Consider the following 18574-nt stretch of genomic DNA (forward strand, 5'->3'; position numbering starts at 1 on the left):
GCCCATAAATATCATGATGTTATTGCGCAATAAACACTGAGAAATTAATGATCGAAAGGGACCTCCTATATTATTGAAAATTATTCACCGTGGTAAGATAAATGTCGCGGAGTTCTTTGGTGAGATTGGCCGTGTTCCCCATGTAAGAAGACGATGGTTTGATCAGATCAGACAGCACCTGGCCAGCCTGAGCTAGTATTGCGCTTTCACGTTTCTGAATATTAAGCCAGGTAGATTGGTTGCGTTTGTAAGACGTTGTGACTAAGTGATTTGTTTTCTCTAGCGACCTATAGAAGACTGGTTATCCGGCAGCCAAGAACTATCCTCAGGGACATCATTAATGGTGACACAGCTACGCGATAAAATAATGAATGCGAGAAAACGGTAGTTTATGAAGACTAATGCCATACGGGAGAATGGTTCAGGGACCTGGAGCAGACTTAAATGTCATTGACTCTGTGTTGGTAATGTCATGATGTCAATTTGAAGGGGGAAAAATAAAGGAGATGCATTGCGGAGATTGCATCAAAGCTGTTATGTGGATGGCAGGAGATATTCCTTCATGCCTGTGAACAACAATGGAATTAAGGGTTGTAATAAGATTTTTGAGACGCCGCATGTTATCCAGAGGGGTTCGGAGCAAAGAAATCTTTTGCGCCAGAAGTTAGGCACTATGATTTGTTCAAGTTATTGGAGTCCAGCGGAAATTTTACGGATTTCAATCCAGCTTCCTCATTCCCACAACAAGAACCAAGCTACATAAACATGTGCCTATGATTAGAGTGTAAATACTAATATCTGACGACTAGTTTTTCATGACAAACATCAAAGATTCAAATTGATATATTTAGCTACACAAACTATCAAACAGCTCAGTAATAAAACTTTCCTATCGATACGAATTTCGGCAGGAAAATTTTATACTTAAGATTCTAAGCTAGAAACCTTGCAATATTCCCGGCCAAAAGACTGTGAACAGGCGAAGTAGGATGCAAACTATCCCTCCACATATACTCGTTGGCAGCATATGTGCAGTTGTCCCACTTGGTATCTGGCTCAGGCGTGCCGCTATGAAAGTATGAGTTAGCCAGATTTTTCTTATTTAGTAGATTGAGACGAGACGCAAGCATTACTTTTTGTATGCTTCACAGTAAGATGTCGAGTTCTTGTAAATTGCTGTCTCCTTATATCGGTCGGGAGTGTCGATGACTCTGTCGAATAGTCCATAGGTATCATAGAGGAAAACCGTCGCATCTTCGTGTGCTTTTCGCAAGTCACGAGCAAGAACACGAAGTCGTCCGTTCCAGTCTGCTACCGCTGCTTTCTCGAGTGGGATACGCTCTGCGGCTGCTCTGGATTGAGTTGTTCTCGGCATGCGCTCAAGAGGGGGCACGTTTAAAAACAAAAAGTTTCTAGCCCCGGCCGTGTATACCTTTTCTAACAGTTCCTTGTACTTGTCGAAGATCAAAGGGTGCAAGTCTGTCGAGTTTCCGTTGGTGTATGATTTTCCAATATCATTGATTCCAATCCAGAAGCCAAAAAGTGTGGATTCTGCATCCCAGGTCTTATTGACTCCACTGTAGTAGGGGATGAATTGGTTCTGAATCTGGGTGATGACATCAACGCCCGAAGTCACGAGGCTTGTGTCAACAGTTGCGCCGCTATAGGCGAAGTTGTACGTCAGTAACAGTGACTGGTTGTATTTGACTGTCAAGTACTGAATCCAGTTCTGTCCATTGGCGCTAGTAGGCCCAGGATATGTTGGGTTTCCAAAAGGATTGGAAGCCGACGGCTGTGCGCGTGTGATAACAAAAGACGTCCTGGTGTATGAATCACCACTGCAGTATTTAATTAGTACCTAGCTCAGGAATAGTCGTTTGAAGCTCTCCCGACCTACAAGGTGAAAAGGGTTTTCAGACCGGCGAAGCCTGAGTATGCTGCGGCAGCTTTCTGCGTGGCAAGTACAGCAAGCAGTAATAGCCCTCTTACATTGAGAATGACCATGGTTACTTGAGTCTTACTGCCTGAAACCTTTCTCTTGAATATCGACAGGAGTAGATGTGATCGAGCTGGCTGTGGTTGTAAGGGAAGCAAGTCCTATTTGCCCTGTCTTGTCGAATTTATATCAACTACTTACGATCCATCATCCGCGTCATGTATTCGAATGTTCCGTATTTCCGAAGCGGACAGGCGGAATCGGTACAGCTTGCTTTTCTGATTATTCTTTTGTGGCTGTTGCGACGCGTAAACGCTAACCGTAATTGTATGTTCATTGAACAGGATCTTGAAGAGGTATCTGTTCAAACCTGATGCTAACTGCCGTAGACCTACCGCGACGACCAGGGGTAAGGTGCAGATCACGGAGCAGTCCGCTGGCTAATGCAGAGAGGTTCAAAAGTACATTGCGAAAGATGTATCGACTATTCATTCCACCAATGAAATTCGATGCTCGCCTCGAGATCTCGGTTCGGACCCGGATGCCGGTCCAAGTCGGCCGGCATTGTGACACACTGTCCGATTTTGTTTACACTCCTACACGTAAGTGCGTAGTTGGCGGCGGCCAACCGCAGTCATTGTCATATTACGTCCGCAATGGGTGATATGGAAGAATACTCAGCATCATATAAAACTTACGCCATAAACGAGCTTCTCAAGACCAGCCGTCGTCCTTTTGAAGCAGCAATTTGTTCACACGGTTGTCGGAGGAAATAGGTCATTTAGTACGGACAAAGGATGGCCCGATGAAGGGAGCCCTGATGACTTCAAACAGGCCCAAGTTTTACTTCATTTTTTAATCTTGCTTGGTTGGGTATCTTACCCCGCAGCACTATCCAACGCCCAGCAGGACGACTGCGATCCCATTTATTTCGGCACCTGTTTCCAAACAGCGCCGCAATTATGTATCGGAAAGGAAAGACCCAAATTTAAACAATTAGTATTAGACTTTCCTTCATGGCAATAGCCATTTGGTCCTCATTCCCCAAAGGTCAGCACACGACATGGTATTACGTGTAAGCAGCTCCAGTTCCACCGAACCAAGACCTCGGCATAGGCCCAGTATGCAGGCCTTGCAAAGGGGCTTAGCACGCCCTTGCTTACCCCGCGTCGCGGGGCTTTAAGCCGGTAGGCGAAGTCGCGGTACTTGAACGACAAGATAATACCTTGAAGTGGCGGGACATAGGTCGTTCGCAACTGTCATCCCTTCTTGTCGACTCATAAGTATGTTTGTTCCTTCAGAGATTTCACTACAACCAATTTATTCAACTTGTCCGCCACGCGAACTGAATACCTCGATGAACAGTGTATTGCCTATGAAGCTCCATCGAAAAGCTACTCACGCCTGCCTTCCATGATGTGCGTGCAAGGCTCCTCTAATTGGTTGTCATAAATTTGACAAAAGTCCTATTCTAGTACTAGCAATTCGCACTATACATTTATCAAGAAGACATTGCTTATAATATTGAAGATCTTATCTAGTCATTTTCAGTAGGTGCATTGGCAGGTTAAGCCCCTTGTCGATACGATGTTGAAACAAAAGGAAAGCAGTTAGCTGCGTGGGTTTGTCCAAGAAAGATCTGTAGGAAAACTGTGTATATTAGTTGTGTAACGAATTTCCTGTGGATTACAACAATGACTGGTGTAGAAGAAGTTGAAGAAAATGCCAGCCGTAGAGGATGGATTTCACTACATGAAACCCACTACTGGATCTCGAAATAAGCTTAGTTCTGGGTCTAATCGTACTACTACCTTAAGCTTTCGTAATGTTGGTGACTTTAGTGGATGAAGCCAACGCCAGGATACATACGTAGGGCTGCGCGCGCGCGGCGAGGTATCCCGCATTTCGCACGCGATTACTTGAGAGCCCTGATCAGCCGACTATTCGATTACATTGATCAGTGATAAGTTACAATGCCCTGATTAACTTCGTGTCACAGGAGCAATAGTCTCGAGCTGCCGCGGCAGGCTAGGCGACCTTGTTTTACATTCGCGAGGAAAACTGAGCATTGAACCTTTGTAATTGGATATGCCAACCTAGATTGTCAATACATAGAAAGGTGGAAGAGAGATGCCCGAGTAGTGATATAGGGCAAATTCAAACCCCAACTATTACCACCCCCTAGATCAGGCCTTTTTGGATACTTTTGAGTTTAGAAGTGCAACCTCCCAGTACGTGTGAAATGTCTACCCTAAGCCTCGAAGAAGTTGAAACACTGTGTCGCCTTAGTAAATCAGTTGTGCCTTTTGGTTAAACACTACAATACAACCGAAAATAAAAGATTGTGTTTTTATGTTTATAAACTTTACAAGTCTTGGTTTCTAAGTAGGTATTTAATTGAACATAATCACTGGTGGTAGAGGAATGTTTACCGATAACCATGAGGGGATATCGGAATAATGTCAACTATTGCAAAGTAATAGGCAAGAACAACCTAATATACGGCGCCTCTCTCTGCAGAAATACTCTAGTTTGACATCATGGAATGATCGAGGATTTTTGTATTTCTAAGTCAGACTTTGCAGGGTCCAAACCACCGTTGTCTGTGAGGTATGCCAAACTAAGAAGCTCATCCCTTAATGTAATTGTTGTTTACGTGTCGCAACTGCTTAGAGTGTGCACATAAAACCTTTCAAGCTTTGAAAGTGTAAACCAAGTAGAATAATAAACTGTCTCAGCAACCGTTAGATGCAGCATCTCTGTAGGTGTTAGGCTTTCTCCTCGTGCCGTGCCGTGATAACCACGCCATCCTTCTCCCCATGATCTTGTGAAACTTGAAACATGTCTTCCGCTTTATACTTGCCGAAACTGCGCAATGGGATGCCCTCCTTGAACATCCTGTCAATCTGTTCGAGGGACTTACCCTTGCACTCGGGTATACAGAACCATGTGAAAATAAGAGCGAATACCAAGATTCCCGCGAAGATGAAACCGACTTTGGAGCCTAGGCCTGCGCCTGGTGTGTACAAAAGATACGGGATACTGAAGTTGACGAGAAAATTAGCCAAGACATTGACCATTGAAGCCGTTCTTTGTGATGCATCGCGAAGACGAAGGGCAGGGATCTCAGTCGTAACCACGTAATTAAGCGGAGCCCAGGCAAAGACGTAGCCGGCGGCGAAGACAGTCAACATGGCGACGATACTGGTCTTTACAGCAAACGAAGGGTCAGCTACAGTGCCCAAAGAGCCCATGGTTACAATAGCGGCAAATTGCCAGATCGCGCCAATAATAAGAAGTGGCCTGGAGAAAAGACTGGTTAGAATCGTTCCAAGAAACCACTAGATACCATTTGTTTGCTTACCGACGTCCCACGCGGTCATTTAGATATAATCCACAAAACACCATGCAAAGGTTGACGATGGCATTGATAATGGTCATCGTGAAGGGGTTGACAGTGCCGATGTCCTTGATGAAGATAGCCCCATAAGTCGAGGCGAATGCTTGGCCTGTAGCTTGCTGGAGGAAGTTCATAACTACTACGATTGCCGTCCGCTTCAAGTTAACTCCCTTAAACAGTTCCAGGTAGTTGCCTTGCTCGACCTCTTGCTTCAGCGCATACTGAAGCGCTGCAAATTGCTCGTCGATTTCGGCGTCCGTTATGGTACCAGTTCGTAATTTCTTGAGCGAAGTTTGAGCTTCCTCAATTCTGTCCTGAGTCAATAGCCAACGGGGCGACTTGCTCCAATGTCAGTAAAGACCCAGTCTTAAATTTAACCGTAACACCGTACCTCAGGGATGAAGAAGATCAGGGCCATAACAATTACGGGAATGACGTAGAATAGACCCATCGGAATTCTCCAGGAAGCGTTACCCTCCAACGTGCTGGTGCCTCTGCAGACAGAATTGACAATAAGTGTGCCAAACTATATGGAATCGCATTAGCGGAACAATCCCGTGGGCTGAAGTTTTACTCTATGAGAGCCTACCATAAGACTGAACTGGTATGAGCCAACAGCAAAACCACGAATTTCAGAAGGCACAATTTCTGACTGGTATACAGGCACCACGGCCAGCTCCATGCCAACATAGATATCTTCAGCAAGTCAGTGGTTCAGCCATGTATAGAGATAGCTTTTGATCCTACAGTTGAGAATACGCGCAGCCATGATCTGCTCCCGGGATTTCGATGTCAAGGCGATTGTAGCGGGGATGAGCGCCCAAGCGCTCATCCCGAACATGCACCATCGGCGACCCCAGCGGGCACTTACGATACTGCCAATAATCACGCCGGCTGCGAAGCCAATGTAGTTGAGACTGTTGAACAACGACAGCCAGGCTGTGGGTATCTTCCATTTGCCGGTGATTGGGTCCTGGTCGCCAAACTGTTGTTGGAACGCGTCCATCGCTTGTGTGGTCGAGTAGCCGGCATTGTCGAAGCCGTAATTGAAGGTCGAGATGGCGACGACAGTGAAAGCCGTAGCCAGAGTGCGGTTGAAGTGCTTGAGGATCCTGTTAGGCGCCATAGTGAGATGTGATGCGGCTGTTTGGGGATCTTCGGCTCGTTGCCTCAGACGACAAGATCCTGAGGAGGAAATCAGTGATGCATGATCGGTTTCTTAAATATGCAGACGGGTCTGCAGGAAGGAACCGGACGCCTCGTCGATATTACGTGACTATGGCATTCCTTGTCAAGTGGAGCCAAAAAATCAAAACCCAAGGATTAGAGTTAGTGCCATCTAGCTGATAAAGTCGTCCGATCAGCAACACGAGATGAACCAACACATGGCGGAGAAGACTTCCCCAACTTGGGGCACCAACTGGGGAAGTTGACTATCGGTAGCGCTAGGGATACAATTCCTGGAGGTAAGTGGAGGAGGGTAATGCCATGGGGCTTTTCAGCAGAGTCCAGAACGAAAATCTTTGCGGGTGAGGCACCCAGTGACCGCCCACCTGGGTTTGGGCTTTGACCAGGGTGCCCAGTCCCGGAACTCGGGCGGAGGAGAGAAAGTAAAAAATGCCACGGAACTCGGGCGGAGTGATTGCTATCTCGTTCCCCCCCCGACTTCCAACCGGTCCCCGACCTCATGCATCTTCATTCTTACGTTCAAGAAACTGCGGGTAAGACTAGGACATGGAGACGCCTAACCCATATCGAGCATCGGGTCGACCCCGAAAGGGGTTGCAGATATGTTTCCAGTGTCGGAACCGAAAGGTAGGGTGATCACTTGCCAATTTGCTGGGCTTAAAACAGGGTTATCTGACGCAGGTTTGATAGGTTCGGTGCGATGGCACAGCTGGGGGTTGTGAGAACTGTCGCCGGCTCAAGTTCCATTGCTCGTTCTCAGCCCCAGAACACTTGCTAGATAATGATGGGACTGCTCCGACACTTAGGAGCAATTCGAACCACATGAGGTTGGAGAAGCGCCGTGTCCGTACTGCTTGCATTCAATGCCGGGATAAGAAAACCAAGTGCTGCGGCACCCAACCGTCATGCCGACGATGTTCTCTTCGTGGTGTTGACTGTCAGTATCCAGACACATCTAAGCCTTTATCTTCCAAGACTTCAGGTTCGGACTTTCGAACCCGGCCTCTTATTACAGAACGAGAGAATTTTGAAAAAGATCCGACCCAGAGAGGTTTGTCCCTCAACCGGGATACCTTTATCGCCCCCTCGCCGGCCTCATCGCTCAGCTTGTAAGTTTTTCGCCAAAGTGAGACAACACTTTGCATATTGACTAAACGGGTGTCACCAGTGAATTTAATTCCAACAAGACGTTAATAAAACAACATATTGACGCTTTCTTTGATTTCATTTATCCAATACCATGCTACGGTTTCATACACAAAGCAACCTTTTGCCAAAGCTGGGCGCAGGACACCTACAACCCGAGACTTCTCAAGGCAATGTGCGGTCTCACGGCACGATATGTTGCTCCAGATGACAGCAATCGTATGCAACAAGCAACTAGATGGATTCATGAGGCGGAGATGCAGATTCTCATGAGGCTGAGCGAGCCATCTATGTCGGACATAGAAGCCCTCATGATCATAACCTTGGATCACATTATTGCACGTCGTTTCAGCAAGATGCTAGTGTCAGCATGTCTTGCTGCAAGATTGGCTTTTATGATGAGACTCAATTATGAAGACAGTCGGCTTGGTTTTCTCATACAAGAGCGTCGCAGACGTCTCATGTGGGCAATTTTCACTATGGAGACACTCTACTCTAGTGGACGGGCGGAATTCACAGGGTGTTCCAAAGACACGATACATCTTCAGCTCCCATGCAATGAGCGGTCTTTCACGCTGGATATACCGGTGCTGACCGAAACTCTCAAGCCTTCTGATGTCCAGAGCTCCTCAGACTTAGGGCTAATGGCCTACAACATTCGAGTCCTAGACATTCGAGACCGTATACAGAGGTAGGATTTGTTAGCTGTCTACAAGATGCATACACTAACCATCTGATCAGGTTATCCCACACAATAACGCATCGTCAGAAGCCTCTGTTGGAATGCGTTGCAATTCTCAAGGGCCTTGTCGATGAACTGGAGGTTTTGCGTCGTTCACTGCCATCTCAGTACACATTCGACAAGAAGAATCTCTTTCTCCGGGCATACACTCCACAGCGTACTCCGTTTGTCATGTTCCACACCTGGTGGCATCAATGTCAATGCGACATGTATCGATTTACCATACCAGGGTTTCGAGAAGGATTGCCCATTGAACAGTTGCGAGACCTACCATCAGACTTCATCTCTTATTGCAGGGAAAGATGCCTTGAGCATGCCCTCGCTGTTGCGAACATCATGGCCACTGTGAATGAGATGGGAAAAGACATCTTTATCACGGACCCAGCTCTTGTGATGTGCGCGTTTCATTCTGCTCGCGTTATCTCGCGACTCGGATCGGCACAGTTCGGCAACTTACCCAAGGGTATTCTAGTAGCTAAGCTGAAGGCATGCTCAGACATTCTTGAGACACCAGCCGAAATTTACCCCACCACTAAGCTGCTCCGGAGCGGTATCTCGGACCTCATCCACGACGCAGAACGGGACTCAGGGAATTCAACCCCGTTGAGGTCAAACTGGGAGACAGAACAGCCAGATTCAGACTCAGACTTGTCTCTACCACCGGGACCCACCGTTCGAGATAACACCCAGGGCCCAGTCCCAGAAGTATATTCGAAGTACAGCGTCACAGATGAGATCCGGAAACTCAAGTTTCAGCAAGATGGCGAAGATACTATGCAAGAGTATCAGACACAAGTTCAAGACGCTGATAATTGCGGTTCTGGTGTTCAGCTACAGCAATTTGCTATACCCGGTATACCAAAAGAGGACGTTTCGCAGTCTTACATGTCTGTACCACAAGAAATGACAGAAAACGGTTTTGGCTTCTCGGAAGGATGTTTCAACGCAACTACGGGTCCTTACAATGTGTCAATGACGCTAGGATTTGAACCGAGTTATGGTGACTGTCAGCCAGATTTGTTCCTAGATTCATTCATGCCGCTTCAGCATGACTGGACTGTGAGTGACTCTGGATGTATATGAGATTTTCGCGAGACTCCTCTGGTAAGCTGTAGTTCCTTAAAAGACGGCTTAGCAGACACGTAATTCAAATACGCATTGTTTAATGAGCTTTTTGAATTATATTTCCCATTTGGCAGGTTTTCTTGTTGTTGTTGCCTCAATGGGTATTTACATGAGGCATTACAGCCCGTTCCAGAAGATATCCTTTTCAATCTCGAAACGACCGTCCAGTTCCGTCTTCCCAGCAACAACCGAAGCAGTGTAAATGCCCTTTTCGCAACACCAACTGTTCCTCTTCTCATCCCATACAGCTGTGCTGTATCTGTCGATCGGCATTTGAACAAATTTTTTTTCTCCTGGGTTCAAGAAAACCTTTTTGAATCCCACTAAAGATCGCACCGGTCTGGCATATCGTGATTTGGGCATTTTGGTCGCATACGTGGTGTACAAGCAGATAACTTCAGCACCGGCAACGCTTCCCGTGTTTTCGATGCTGACCTGAGCCGAAGCTAAAGAGACTTGTACATCTGACATCCGGAAAGTCGTGTAGCTGAGTCCATGTCTAATTGAATAATTAGTAAAGCTGTGCGCCGGTAATAGAACGCGCCAAAACTTACCCGAATGGAAAAGCGACTTCTATCTTGCGCGCCTCGTACCATCTGTAGCCGACAAAGATACCTTCAGAGTAATGCACTTTGCCGTTGTCGCTACCAAATCCAAGAAAAGCTGGGTTATCTTCCAAACGGGCTGGAAAAGTCATCGGTAACTTTCCGCTAGGGTTGATGCGACCGAATAGTACGTCTGCAACCGCATTTCCAGCCTCGTTACCGCCATACCAGCTGTGAAGTATGGTATTGGCATTATTCCTCCAAGGCATACTGATAGGGTTCCCTGCTTGGGTTATGATGATGCTGTTTGGTTGCGCAGCCAGAACGGCTGCTACGAGATCGTCAACGTGCGGTGGCATGTCCATTGTCTCTCTATCTTTGCCTTCTTTTTCCAAATCGGCCTATTTTCGGTCAATCAATGCAGACTGGTAGGTTTTTGAAGGGAAAGCTACTCACATTCAAACCAGCTACAACAAAGGTGTACTTGCACCTTTTTGCCAAATCGACAGCTCTCCGAATACCTTCTTCAGGATTTATCTTGCGGCATCCACCTAGTCGGCAAGCACCCCCCGGGATAGCTAACAATGAGCCGCCCGATACCCTAGATGTCGACGCACTACCAGCCTCAACACGAAGATAATAGCGTTGCCCTGCCTTCATCTCAAATATAGCTCGTTTTTCAGCTGAACCTTTTCCAAAGAACATGCCCCCTGGAGTTTGTTGCGTCGAGTTGTCGAGGACAAGTTCATCGTTGATATACAAGTCCCCAATACCATACGTTGCTAATCCGAACTCGTACTTGTCAGAATGCTCGGGAGTAAAATGAGCTCGCATGGACATGAAGAAAGTCTCTCCCTTCTCTGGATGCTGGTAATCCATAAGCTGGTATGTTGTGTCAGGTATTGTGACCTGATCGAATGCTTTTCGATTCTTAATTGTGTGTGGCTCATTGAAAAGTTCAATGGTGACACCAGGTTCACCTGAATCGCTGCAGACATTTTCTCCTGTGAACGCAGGGAGAAGAACATGCCCGTAAACACCAGGCTCATGGTGAATTTTGGCAGTGGGTGATAGGGCGTCTCGAATGCCCTTCAGAACAGAACTCGTATAATAGGGTCGGAGACTTGCACTGCCTCCGCCACATGCTGCCGCGAGGTCTGCGTTCGGTCCAATGATGGCAACTTCATCGCAGTTTTCTGGGTTTAGTGGGAGAGTACTTGCGGAATTTTTCAACAACACGATGCTTTCGCCTGCCAAACGACGATTCAAAGTCCTATCTTCGGGGACGTCACGCATAGTTTCTTCTTTGGCTACATCCGCAGAAGAAGCATCGCTGACAAACTGCAGTACTTTTCTTGCACGTTCGTCGATCGTGTGATGGTGTACTTTACCAGAAAACACGGCTGCGAGAGCCTCTTTACCCCTATAGCGACTGGGGCCAGGCATCTCGATGTCGACGCCAGCGTTAAGGGCTGCCTCGCATGAGTAAGTGCCATACCTAAGACGCGTGATGTCAGAAAGCTAAGCAAAAAAAAAAGCGGGAAGGGTTCAGAAATACCAGTCACTCATAATTAGACCATCGAACCCCCATTCTGTCCTCAATATGTCTTTCAGAATCTTGGGGTTCTCAGATACATGCAAGCCTCCGACTTTGTTATAAGAAGACATGACAACTCTAGGATTGCTGTCGCGAAGGGCAATCTGGAATGGCAGGAGATAAATCTCGCGTAATGTTCTGTCAGACATGCAGACGTCGAGCGCCATCTTATCGGTTTCTTGGTCATTTGCAACAAAGTGCTTGAGAGCCGCAAGAGTCCCTCGCGACTGCACGCCCCGGATGATGGCTGCCGCAAGAATCCCACTGAGATGCGGATCCTCAGAGAAGGACTCAAATCCACGCCCATTCAATGGAGATCGGATGATGTTTACGGTTGGACCCAGCCACACGTGAGCGCCTTTGGCGTCACATTCTTTCGAAAGCAGCTGGCCAGCCTGTTCAATGAGATCCGGATTCCAGGTTGCCCCCAAGCCACTTCCGCAAGGGATGCAGAGTGCGGGTATGGGGTTGAAGAACCTGGAGCCCCGGACGCCGTTGGGCCCGTCGGTGCATTTGATGGCTGGAACTTCATATTGGGGGAGCTGAGTGGAGTGCCAGAAATCGGAGCCTTGCATCGTATGCCCTGTTAGTACGAGAGGGCTTCTTACATTGAATATGAATGCTTTTCAATGACCTTACCTGCAAGAAGCGAGATTTTCTCCGCAAGACTGGCGGTTTCGATGACCTGATCAACGTTGAATGTTTTTTGCCGGAGCTGCATTTTTGGTTCGTGATGTTCAGGATCCATGAAATCCAAGTCGAATACATGAAATATTCCCAAGTACACCGGGAGTTACTTCAACACCAGTATATCAAGCCTGCAAACTTGAGAGGGTTCCGGGCAGGAAATGAGACGGGCCTGGAGACGACCCGGACACCTGCTTCGGATGTCGGCTGCGGAAGCAACCCGGAAGTCGCTCCAGTTGTGATCTACATTGCCGCACGCGTCATGTGGAGAAAGCTGAGATGGTCCTCTAGAACAGTGGACACAACGCCGATGGGGCCGCCCATGGAAGGGCACTGAACACTTTGGCATGTGAATTGCTCAAATTAGGTAACCACGGAATAATGGAACTTGTTAATTTAAACCAGATAGAGATTTTGGGGTTGGCCTCCCAAATATTGTCAGTGTTGGAATTATGGGTTAACTGCCTAGCAGCCGGTTGCAGCGCATGGAGAATCAATGAATGGGGGGACAGATAGGTATGGGTAAAATTATAACCAGAGGTGGGTCAGATCAAGGCCCAATTTGAATCAAACCATTATCCTAACTACTGACAAAGGTTTAAGACTCTCATTCTCAGCAACTGTGAGAAGCCAAGCTAATTTTGCAGCGGAGTGGGCGGTATCGTCACTTCGAAGACCTAACTGCGCACCCTTCCATTCGCAGTAGCAGCCGAGACTAAAGGGATTCAACAGACTAGTATAACGAACTGTGAGAGTGACAAAATTAGAAAAGAAAATTTCCTAAATCTGAATTTTAGACTGCATGAAAAATCTACATCGCTAAGCTTGAGTTTGGCTATATGCCTATCCAAAGAGCGCAAGGGTCTGCCTGTGACCGCCGTTGGCACTGACCGCAGCGCCATTGACCCACCTCCCTTCTTCACTCGCAAGGAAGCCAACAATATACGCGATATCGTCGGTATTTCCAAGTCTGGGAGCCGCAGAAATTAAACCAAGTTGTTTATCCATGAATTCCGGGTAATTCTCCTTTGCAGACACCAAAGCATCGGTTTCAGTTGGGCCAACACTGACACTGTTGAAGGTTATGCCCTTATCAGAAGCAAAGGTATCCGCAAAAGATCTTGTAAAGCTGTCAAGAGCAGCTTTCGTAGCACCATATGTCATGATGGGATCTGGGTTTGGTGTTTTCCCGGCAATGCTCGAGATGTTGATAACACGTCCGCCGTATTTAGGAGCATGCTCCATGAAAGCCACAGTAAGACTGACTGGCGAGTAAACATTCGCAACCATCATGTCATTGAAATCTTTCGCTTGTAACTTGGCGACTTCTGAAGCCCTGCTGAAATCTGAAAGTATCGCATTGTTGACGAGAATGTCAATCGTGGTTGTGTTTAGTCCACTCAATACGTCCTTGACGATTGTTGGTCCAATTGTTGGGTTCACCATGTCGGCTTGCAGAGCAATGGCATTCTTGACTCCTAGAGCACGACATTTTTCAAGAGTCTCTTCGGCTGCGGCTTTGTTGGCGACATAAGTGATGGCGAGGTTGCTCAGACCCTTCCGAGCAAAATGAACCGCGATCCCTCTTCCGATGCCGCGAGATCCTCCCGTGACGATCGCCGTCTTGCCGCTCAGGGACCACGGCTCAGCTGTAGGAGTTGTGCTGGACATTTTGAGATATTTAAGAGTGTGCTGGTAAAATAAGGAAGTGATGTGGCAGAGTTGTCGTTGTGTTGATGGCATGGGAATTGCATTCTGCGACACTCTATATACACCTACGGACTTTATAGATTACAAATATGCTTGAACTTCAGACGATGATATCACAGTCACAGTACTGTGTGTTTGTAACCCGAGAGGCTCGGACTTTCGATGTGGGTATCAAAAGACATCCGTGCTGCGGCTATCTGCAAAACTCCGCAGTGGTAACGTTATGGGCTGTACTTGATGCGTATTCAATCCTCATTTGAAGGTTAAAGGTTGGAGCCAGGGGGCCCAAGCCAAATTTAAAACACTAGTTATCCACCATAAACAACACCTATCATATGAATATACATGCATCAATCTCCATGTACACAGGCTCTCTCAAAGCTTGGCATCAAGTGCAAAATACGCCTACTTACTTGCTTAGTATATGGCATAGGTCTTACCCCCTATCTACTTTACATAAAGGTATTTGGTACTCAGGCTCTGTGTGTGGTTTACGTGGATTATATGCAGGCTATGTGCGGATTTTACGAAGCTTTGTTATATGACAATGTCCTTTTGATTGCGGGCATTATCAATCTTCGATCTTTCCGTAGATTGCAAGCCACCAAAACGTACGCGTGTGCAAAATCTATAGTTCTCAACCGCCATATCATCGTTAGGCAATTTAGCACACCAATATGGGTAGCTCAGGTCGAACATAAAGTTTCTTGGCGGCAGGCAAAAGGCTCCATGCAGTGGGCCGTCTGATGTTGATCTGCAAGAATGCTTTCTAAGCCGCGGCCGAATAACGGGCGATTGATGCGGAGAAAATGGAGTTAGCGGAGAAACTGCCCGCATCAATGGCGAGGTGTCAGTCTGGTGCCGGATTGCTCGGTGGTTCCATACCCACTCGCACGCCACACGTATTACCAAAGAGACGGGAATCAGCAACATGCTGACCCGAAAACGAATTCAACAGCTGGTTGAACGAAACTTGATAGTATAATACGAGGATTCCGCCTCATGCTTCCGCAATCACTCAATACGGATACTCATATCTGATACTGCGCAAGAACTGCAGCGGCAGCAACCAGGACTTCTGCGACAGAAAAATGATTTAACAGCACCAAACTTTGTACATTTACTGAGTACCATGGTTGGAATGTCTTTAACGTGGGATTACTTTTTGCTTTGATACTCAACTGTCCTTTATTATTTTCTATGAACTGGGTGTTTTGGTTTGACCGAGACCAAAGGTTGTCAGATGAGGCCAGTCTGATACTTGAATATTAGCACTGTTGTGAATACGGGCGACAGCGGTCAATACATACCAAATGTTGTTCTCGAAGGATTGATGCGAGTGACTTGTGCTTTTTGGCCGATTCTCAGGGTTCTTCCGACAGCTGAGCCAAAGCAAAATCCATAGCGCCCAAAAACAGGGCTGTACTTGGCACCCTTGTCTACCCGGCGATCCTTGTTCAGCTTCTTCCAGACCAAGCCGCGATCATCAGTGGCCGCCCTGCCAGTTTCAAAGTCGACAGTAATGCTCTGGCAACGGTAGCAATTGGCTGTCAGCGGCATTTGAACACCACCATCGAAGGTAAGCTCGCCCCAGAAATCCTCCACAAACGGCCCGGATGCATTCTTAACGACTATGTTTGGTCGAAACTTTCGAATATCCATGTCGAGATTGCCCTCGAGACGGGAAGAAACGTGAGTGTTGGACTCTTCGGTTACAACAAGGTAGTGTGCAAGGTCGTTGAAAGCGATTCGCTCCTCCGGATACGCAAGAAACGGAACAAGTGATCTCAGGCGCTTAATTAACCTGGCCCCCTTCAATGCTGCTTGGCTATTCGGGGCAAGGGAACCGAGCACAGCCCGAGATTGATCACCGATATAAGCAAGTCTAGTCTCAAAACCAAGTCGATCCGAGAACCATGATGCCAGTTCGTCGCCCATGTCGTATGCTCGTGTTGGGCTGTTGTGGATGCTGACATCGAATTCTTTGCGTCCGTTTGTGGAGGGCACTAAGGGAAACCGTATTTCGTCATCAACGTCAATGGTTGTATCCTTAGCTGCTGTGCCAAAATCTGTGCAGCGACCGTGCCACTTCACAACCACTTCGCCATTTGAAGCGTTCTCTTTTTTCTCATTGAATTGAACTGAGGCCTGGAAAAGTGAAAGCTGGAGGTGGTATCCTATCAGCATGGTTTCGTATGTTTTCTTCGACTCGTCTTCCTTATCGCGATTCACTTTTTGTAGTGAAAACGTTCGATCTCCATTGAAGCCATATTTTCCCAGGTGTGCTTCTTGTAGGGCACAGCCTCTAATTCCTTTGACGGGATATATGTACAGCTGGCCAAGCGAGTGAAGGATTAGTTGGTTTACTTCGACAGACAGTTTCAGGGCGAGTGAAACAAGAATTGGGAGTAATTCACCTGTGTGATCTCCAGTGTCCCGCCGCCATACTGAGAGAACGTCAAAAATTTGGCACCGAATACCAGGGCTATAACAAACGCGGCCACGAGTGCAGCAGTTGTGTTAATAGTCAATATCGGATTGAGTGGCGTTTGAGCCTCCGTCCATGTTTTGTTCGTGAAGACGTCCATTATTTGACTGCAGAGGCACTGGACGTCGAGGATGCATTCTTTTGCAATGTAAGTACAGTCAGAGGCGATATGCATTCAAAACCTGTGTCGTGGGGTTCGCGTCTTTTATTTGCGGGCTTTGAATTGGTGTTGGATCTACAACTCAGGGAAAGACCCTGGGCAAGATCGTCGTGTAACGTGCGTGTTCAAGGTGTCAATGTCAGCTAAGCCCCTTTAGGAAACAAGATGGGCCAAATCCTGCAGACTCTAGAGCTCTTGCCGATGCACCCTGGCCCGGATCCAAAGCAACCATTAGTACGTAACAAATCTTTCCCCGCACATATCTGCCATATGCCGATACGCTATCGGGAGAGGGGTTTCGAAGCCAAGATCAGAACCCACATAACGAACGTCAGACCTCCTCTCTTATCAGCGTTATCTATCTCTCGACGACAAGCAACTCAGCAACAACATAGAGTGAGTCTCCCCAGTCGAGACTAAAACCAACAGCAAATCCAATATGACCACAAGCAGAATCAGAATTGTCGAAGGGTCCTGCTGGCCTTGCAAGAAACGCCGCATCAAGTGCGACCTCACCAAGCCGCGCTGCATCCGATGCTCCAAGATAGGCGCCGATTGCGACTTCAACATCCGTCGTCTCAAATGGAGCACACGGCCGACGATTAAGGCCCCAGCCATCTATCAAGTCACGACCCGCGATGAGCAGCTTGCGTCCTCACTCGCAGCTGACGAGAAGCGGGCCCTTGACTACTTCCATCACCGCCTCTGGCCACTTCTCACGACGGCCCCGGAGCCCTGCGCCGCCCCTATCCTACAGGCATTGGAGCATCGCGTTGTGCTTTTGGCGACATGCGTGATTGCCGACGCACATCGCGTTCTTCAAGATGGACGGAATAGCCGCAACCTACTCCGGATGAAACGTCTCGAGTGTCTCGCCGCTGTTCGGGGAGAGATTGGCTGTGCCCGCATAGACATGGTCGACAAGAGCTCTTTAATGACGCTGCTACTAGCTGTTCTCCTCCTATACTTCCACGATGGCTTTTTAGAGTGTGCTCGGGCTTCAGCGGCCACCTCAAGCCACCACGGTGGAGTACGGGCGATAGTCGAGAGTCTCGGTGGCATGCACACTGTCCTGGAGACAAGCCATGATTCCATTCACATGCTCCTATCCGAATTTGTATCGACAGATCTCACAACCGTCATGCTCAAAGGGGGAAAACCCTCATTCCCTCCCGAAATCTGGAACACAATAGACAAAAGGGCTGTATGGTGGGGTCGAGATATATTGGGGCGGTCGTCACTCGCTTCGGTCTTCCAGCAAACGTCCCAGTTGGCGTGGTATCTTGATGTACTGGTCAACGGAAGCGCTGAATTGTCAATGGAAAGAATTCGCGATTTCGAACTGGCATTATCACCAACCTACGCCACAATCACGGATACTGATGGTTCCGACGGAAACCTCGACCTTGAGGCGAACCATGCATTTACCTTGATCCGCGCATTTCAACATACGGCGCTCATCTACATGTATCGCGCCATATGCGGACTACCAATATCCCACTCTCTTGTGCAACAGCACGTCTTGCCATGCTTGGAGTGCATTCTCGACATCAAACAACCATCAAAGGTGCTTAACTGTGTCATATTCCCTCTTCTTGTCACTGGCGCACACGTCAAGTCTCCAAGACACCGGAAAGCTGTATTGAGCTTGGTACATGTTATACGGGATGAGATGCGATTTGCTTCGGTTTATTCTGTAGGCGATCTGTTATGTAGTATTTGGAAGTTGGATCGAGACGAAGTTTCGTGGTTTGACATGTTCTCAGAACTCGACCCAGACGCAATTGTATTGTAACATATTATAACATTGTGAAAGTAAATTTTATTTTACGTATCTGAAATTACCTAAA

At 47.5% G+C, this 18574-nt stretch overlaps 6 protein-coding genes across 6 annotated transcripts; 1 reads left to right on the plus strand and 5 right to left on the minus strand.

Annotated features, from left to right (window-relative positions):
* Positions 1-1129: 1129 nt before the first annotated feature.
* On the minus strand, positions 1130-2004 carry EsH8_VI_000113 (SGNH/GDSL hydrolase family protein; the record flags this gene model as incomplete). Its single annotated transcript, XM_083271366.1, has 2 exons — positions 1130-1838; positions 1898-2004. The coding sequence occupies 2 exons, from the start codon at positions 2002-2004 to the stop codon at positions 1130-1132; spliced, it is 816 nt and encodes a 271-aa protein (XP_083126540.1).
* A 2700-nt stretch (positions 2005-4704) lies between these two features.
* Positions 4705-6462, minus strand: EsH8_VI_000114 (general substrate transporter; the record flags this gene model as incomplete). The annotated part of the gene is made up of 5 exons (XM_083271367.1): positions 4705-5239; positions 5301-5674; positions 5728-5862; positions 5926-6032; positions 6084-6462. 5 exons carry the CDS (start codon positions 6460-6462, stop codon positions 4705-4707), a joined length of 1530 nt encoding a protein of 509 aa, XP_083126541.1.
* Positions 6463-9654: 3192 nt separating this feature from the next.
* EsH8_VI_000115 (glycoside hydrolase superfamily) lies at positions 9655-12400 on the minus strand (the record flags this gene model as incomplete). Its single annotated transcript, XM_083271368.1, has 5 exons — positions 9655-10036; positions 10092-10483; positions 10539-11580; positions 11641-12247; positions 12319-12400. 5 exons carry the CDS (start codon positions 12398-12400, stop codon positions 9655-9657), a joined length of 2505 nt encoding a protein of 834 aa, XP_083126542.1.
* Positions 12401-13209: 809 nt separating this feature from the next.
* Positions 13210-14037, minus strand: EsH8_VI_000116 (SDR family NAD(P)-dependent oxidoreductase; the record flags this gene model as incomplete). The annotated part of the gene is made up of 1 exon (XM_083271369.1): positions 13210-14037. One exon carries the CDS (start codon positions 14035-14037, stop codon positions 13210-13212), a length of 828 nt encoding a protein of 275 aa, XP_083126543.1.
* Positions 14038-15274: 1237 nt separating this feature from the next.
* Positions 15275-15738, minus strand: EsH8_VI_000117 (uncharacterized protein; the record flags this gene model as incomplete). The annotated part of the gene is made up of 2 exons (XM_083271370.1): positions 15275-15330; positions 15387-15738. The coding sequence occupies 2 exons, from the start codon at positions 15736-15738 to the stop codon at positions 15275-15277; spliced, it is 408 nt and encodes a 135-aa protein (XP_083126544.1).
* A 1425-nt stretch (positions 15739-17163) lies between these two features.
* EsH8_VI_000118 (transcription factor domain-containing protein) lies at positions 17164-18519 on the plus strand (the record flags this gene model as incomplete). Its single annotated transcript, XM_083271371.1, has 1 exon — positions 17164-18519. One exon carries the CDS (start codon positions 17164-17166, stop codon positions 18517-18519), a length of 1356 nt encoding a protein of 451 aa, XP_083126545.1.
* Between the last annotated feature and the right edge of the window lie 55 nt (positions 18520-18574).

Source organism: Colletotrichum jinshuiense, chromosome 6 (assembly GCF_051148585.1).
Source record: "Colletotrichum jinshuiense chromosome 6, complete sequence".
In the NCBI taxonomy this organism is placed as follows: domain Eukaryota; kingdom Fungi; phylum Ascomycota; class Sordariomycetes; order Glomerellales; family Glomerellaceae; genus Colletotrichum; species Colletotrichum jinshuiense.